This window comes from Oncorhynchus gorbuscha, linkage group LG15, assembly GCF_021184085.1.
Source record: "Oncorhynchus gorbuscha isolate QuinsamMale2020 ecotype Even-year linkage group LG15, OgorEven_v1.0, whole genome shotgun sequence".
Taxonomy (NCBI): Eukaryota; Metazoa; Chordata; class Actinopteri; order Salmoniformes; family Salmonidae; genus Oncorhynchus; species Oncorhynchus gorbuscha.
This window is the reverse complement of record NC_060187.1, coordinates 1,349,802-1,355,771: the sequence shown is the minus strand read 5'-3', so window position 1 is coordinate 1,355,771 and position 5,970 is coordinate 1,349,802. Positions and strand designations below refer to the sequence as shown.

General features: G+C 44.6%; 1 protein-coding gene across 1 annotated transcript in view; it reads right to left on the bottom strand.

Moving 5' to 3' along the window:
* Window positions 1–222: 222 nt before the first annotated feature.
* The window catches only part of herc2 (HECT and RLD domain containing E3 ubiquitin protein ligase 2), a gene marked incomplete in the record, with an annotated part of 175,944 nt that continues 170,196 nt past the window's right edge, over window positions 223–5,970 (bottom strand). Inside the window, 2 exon segments of the mRNA XM_046299907.1 lie at window positions 223–922; window positions 4,712–4,924. Coding sequence (XP_046155863.1) covers window positions 650–922; window positions 4,712–4,924 — 486 coding nt within the window.

Genomic DNA, 5,970 nt, shown 5'->3' with positions numbered 1-5,970 from the left:
ATAGATGAAACACCCTGTTCTCTGTAACACCTACAGCTGTAACGTACACCACTTCAGATACACAACAACATTTACATGTGCAGCATCTCAACTCTCACTTCCTGTGTCTCCCAAATGGTCATCTATTCCCTACTGGACCCGGGAGCTGCTAGATAGGGATTAGGGTGCCATTTGGGATTCCACTGTCTGTCTGTCTCTTCTTCTCTTAAAGCACATTGAACATTATATATTTTTTTAGTAGAATGCAGGTATGTAATGATGTATTCATAGGTGATTAACTAACACAGACACAACTTTCATTTTAGTCTTTACAGCTGAGCTTTTAATATGGGCCCTTCCTGCTCACCCTTAGGCTCCTGGAGTCAGGGGTCATAGGTCATGGGTTTTAAGGGTCAGTGGCCTGTTAGGTAGTCCAGAGTGGAGTCAGAGAAGCTGGATCAGGGGTTAGAGGTCAGGGGTCAGTGGCCTGTTGGGTAGTCCTGCGTGGAGTCAGAGAAGCTGGATCAGGGGTTAGAGGTCAGGGGTCAGTGGCCTGTCAGGTAGTCCTGCGTGGAGTCAGAGAAGCTGGATCAGGGGTTAGAGGTCAGGGCTCAGTGGCCTGTTGGGTAGTTCTGCGTGGAGTCAGAGAAGCTGGATCAGGGGTCAGAGGTCAGTGACCTGTCAGGTAGTCCTGCGTGGAGTCGGAGGCGAAGGAGTCTGCGTCCTCATTGTCCGAGTCTTCAGAGCTGTTGTCCGCGGCGGGTTCTCCGGTCAGAGCGATTCGAGCGTAGTCGTCTGTATCAATACTCTTACAGAAGTGGATGGCATATTTCAGCTTCTCCTCCAGCACCTGCTTACAGGAATACCTTGGCAGCTTGAGGAGAAAGAAACAGGTGTAGGACTCTGGCAGGAAGTGGTCCGGAGGGTTGTACTTATCCAGCACCTAGAACACAATGAAAGAGCAACATGAAAACATGAAAAAAAAGAAGCTTTTATTTAACATTTCTTTAACCAGAGTGTCCCAGGATGCCGTGCAACACCTGGTATACACGAACAGTCTACGTAGATGTTTCACTAACAGTCTACGTAGATGTTTCACTAACAGTCTACGTAGATGTTTCTCTAACAGTCTACGTAGATGTTTCTCTAACAGTCTACGTAGATGTTTCTCTAACAGTCTACGTAGATGTTTCACTAACAGTCTACGTAGATGTTTCACTAACAGTCTACGTAGATGTTTCACTAACAGTCTACGTAGATGTTTCACTAACAGTCTACGTAGATGTTTCACTAACAGTCTACGTAGATGTTTCACTGACAGTCTACGTAGATGTTTCACTAACAGTCTACGTAGATGTTTCTCTAACAGTCTACGTAGATGTTTCACTAACAGTCTACGTAGATGTTTCACTGACAGTCTACGTAGATGTTTCACTAACAGTCTACGTAGATGTTTCTCTAACAGTCTACGTAGATGTTTCTCTAACAGTCTACGTAGATGTTTCTCTAACAGTCTACGTAGATGTTTCACTGACAGTCTACGTAGATGTTTCACTAACAGTCTACGTAGATGTTTCACTAACAGTCTACGTAGATGTTTCTCTAACAGTCTACGTAGATGTTTCACTAACAGTCTACGTAGATGTTTCACTAACAGTCTACGTAGATGTTTCACTAACAGTCTACGTAGATGTTTCACTGACAGTCTGGCAACAGGAGATGTTTCACTGACAGTCTACAAAGATGTTTCACTAACAGTCCGTAGATGTTTGAATGAAAAACAGTCTTTTTAGATGTTTCACTGACAGTCTACGAAATAGATGTTTCTTAACTAACAGTATGAGAATTAACATTAGTAGATGTTTTAACAGTGACGTAGATGTTTCACTAACAGTCTACGATAGATGTTTCACTAACAGTCTAGATAGATGTTTCACTGACAGTCTACGTAGATGTTTCTCTAACAGTCTAGATAGATGTTTCACCATGTATCTAGATAGATGTTTCACTGACAGTCTACGATAGATGTTTCTCTAACAGTCTAGATAGATGTTTCACTAACAGTACCAGATGTTTCACTAACAGTCTACGTAGATGTTTCACTAACAGTCTACGTAGATGTTTCTCTAACAGTCTACGTAGATGTTTCACTAACAGTCTACGTAGATGTTTCAGTAACAGTCTAGATAGATGTTTCACTAACAGTCCACGTAGATGTTTCTCTAACAGTCTACGTAGATGTTTCCTAACAGTCCAGTAGATGTTTCACTAACAGTCTATGGTTAGATGTTTCAGTAACAGTCTACGATAGATGTTTCACTAACAGTCTACAGTAGATGTTTCACTAACAGTCTACGTAGATGTTTCCTAACAGTCCAGTAGATGTTTCTCTAACAGTCTACGTAGATGTTTCACTAACAGTCCACGTAGATGTTTCTCTAACAGTCTACGTAGATGTTTCACTAACAGTCTACGTAGATGTTTCACTAACAGTCCACGTAGATGTTTCACTAACAGATACGTAGATGTTTCACTAACAGTCCAGTCCAGATGTTTCACTAACAGTCTACGTAGATGTTTCACTGACAGTCTACGTAGATGTTTCACTACCAGTCTACGTAGATGTTTCACTGACAGTCTGGCAACAGGACTAATTAGTGTTACATGGTAGAGACAAATGATGTTTGATTCACAACGCTCCCGGATCAAATGTTCAATGAATGAAAAACAGACATTTTTTTAGCCAAATTGTGCACCAAAAAATGAACAGATACTCGAAATAATGATTTCTTAACTAAATATGAAATTAACATTAGTGATATTTAAGAGTGACTGGCTCACATATATCTAGATACGTATGGTTCCTGTCCATGTATCTAGATACGTATGGTTCCTGTCCATGTATCTAGATACGTATGGTTCCTGTATGGTACCAGTCCATGTATCTAGATACGTATGGTTCCTGTATGGTACCAGTCCATGTATCTAGATACGTATGGTTCCTGTATGGTACCAGTCCATGTGTCTAGATACGTATGGTTCCTGTATGGTACCAGTCCATGTGTCTAGATACGTATGGTTCCTGTATGGTACCAGTCCATGTGTCTAGATACGTATGGTTCCTGTATGGTACCAGTCCATGTATCTAGATACGTATGGTTCCTGTATGGTACCAGTCCATGTATCTAGATACGTATGGTTCCTGTATGGTACCAGTCCATGTATCTAGATACGTATGGTACCAGTCCATGTATCTAGATACGTATGGTTCCTGTATGGTACCAGTCCATGTGTCTAGATACGTATGGTTCCTGTGTGGTACCAGTCCATGTATCTAGATACGTATGGTTCCTGTATGGTACCAGTCCATGTATCTAGATACGTATGGTTCCTGTATGGTACCAGTCCATGTATCTAGATACGTATGGTTCCTGTATGGTACCAGTCCATATATCTAGATACGTATGGTTCCTGTATGGTACCAGTCCATGTGTCTAGATACGTATGGTTCCTGTATGGTACCAGTCCATGTGTCTAGATACGTATGGTTCCTGTATGGTACCAGTCCATGTATCTAGATACGTATGGTTCCTGTATGGTACCAGTCCATGTATCTAGATACGTATGGTTCCTGTATGGTACCAGTCCATGTATCTAGATACGTATGGTACCAGTCCATGTGTCTAGATACGTGTGGTACCAGTCCATGTGTCTAGATACGTATGGTACCAGTCCATGTGTCTAGATACGTATGGTTCCTGTATGGTACCAGTCCATGTATCTAGATACGTATGGTTCCTGTATGGTACCAGTCCATGTGTCTAGATACGTATGGTTCCTGTATGGTACCAGTCCATGTATCTAGATACGTATGGTACCAGTCCATGTATCTAGATACGTATGGTTCCTGTATGGTACCAGTCCATGTGTCTAGATACGTATGGTTCCTGTATGGTACCAGTCCATGTATCTAGATACGTATGGTACCAGTCCATGTATCTAGATACGTATGGTTCCTGTATGGTACCAGTCCATGTGTCTAGATACGTGTGGTTCCTGTATGGTACCAGTCCATGTATCTAGATACGTATGGTTCCTGTATGGTACCAGTCCATATATCTAGATACGTATGGTACCAGTCCATGTGTCTAGATACGTATGGTTCCTGTATGGTACCAGTCCATGTGTCTAGATACGTATGGTTCCTGTATGGTACCAGTCCATGTGTCTAGATACGTATGGTTCCTGTATGGTACCAGTCCATGTGTCTAGATACGTATGGTACCAGTCCATGTATCTAGATACGTATGGTTCCTGTATGGTACCAGTCCATGTATCTAGATACGTATGGTTCCTGTATGGTACCAGTCCATGTATCTAGATACGTATGGTTCCTGTATGGTACCAGTCCATGTGTCTAGATACGTATGGTTCCTGTATGGTACCAGTCCATGTGTCTAGATACGTATGGTTCCAGTATGGTACCAGTCCATATATCTAGATACGTATGGTTCCTGTATGGTACCAGTCCATGTATCTAGATACGTATGGTTCCTGTATGGTACCAGTCCATATATCTAGATACATATGGTTCCTGTATGGTACCAGTCATTCCACACCAGTATAGAGTCGTTCCTGAAAGGGCAGATGCACATCTCTAGTAGAGACTGTTTCAAATGTCTGGGACAAGAAAGAGATTGACTGGCTGCCTGGCTGACTGACAAGTTCTCACCTGGACAACGAAGTCTCGTCCTCTGAAGTCAGCGATGGTGCGTGGGAGGCGTGTCCGTCCCCAGACGAAGCGCAGGAACAGAGATCTCTCCGTGTTGGAGAAGGACTCCATGACCTCCCAGAACCAGTGGATGAGAGGAGAGGTTGGCTCAACACCTTTATAGGTGGCTACTGACTTCAACAGGTGGAGGGGGATGTCTGGACTGCCACACACCTGGACACAGACGACAGGAGGGAGAGGGATGGACAAAAGGCTGCTTATTCCAAACAGTTCACTGTTTATTACTAGGGCCCAGACAGGGTGACAGACCAGGGCCCAGACAGGGTGACAGACCAGGGCCCAGACAGGGTGACAGACCAGGGCCCAGACAGGGTGACAGACCAGGGCCCAGACAGGGTGACAGACTAGGCTAGGACACTCACACAGAGAGAGAAAGAGAGAGAGAGAGAGAGAGAGAGACAGTGAAGAGACAGAGAGCGAGAAAGAGCGAGAGAGACAGAGACGGAGAGAGCGAGACAGAGAGAGCGAGACAGAGAGAGCGAGACAGAGAGAGCGAGACAGAGAGAGCGAGACAGAGAGAGCGAGACAGAGAGAGCGAGACAGAGAGAGCGAGACAGAGAGAGCGAGACAGAGAGAGCGAGACAGAGAGAGCGAGACAGAGAGAGCGAGACAGAGAGAGCGAGACAGAGAGAGCGAGACAGAGAGAGCGAGACAGAGAGCGAGACAGAGAGAGCGAGACAGAGAGAGCGAGACAGAGAGAGCGAGACAGAGAGAGAGAGACAGAGAGAGCAGACAGAGAGACAGAGAGAGAGACAGAGACACAGAGAGACAGAGACACAGAGAGACAGAGACACAGAGACACAGAAAGACAGAGACACAGAGAGACAGAGACACAGAGACACAGACAGAGACACAGAGAGACAGAGAGACAGAGAGACAGAGAGACAGAGACAGAGACACAGAGACAGAGACACACAGAGACAGAGACACACAGAGACACAGAGACACAGAGACACAGAGACACAGAGAGACACTGAAAGAGATAGAGAGACAGAGAGCGCGAGAGAGTGAGACAGAGACAGACACTGAAAGAGATAGAGACAGAGAACCGCGAGAGAGAGAGACAGAGAGACAGACGCTGAAAGAGAGACACTGAAAAAGATAGAGAGACAGAGAGCGCGAGAGAGAGAGACAGAGAGACAGACACTGAAAGAGAGACACTGAAAAAGATAGAGAGACAGAGAGCGCGAGAGAGAGAG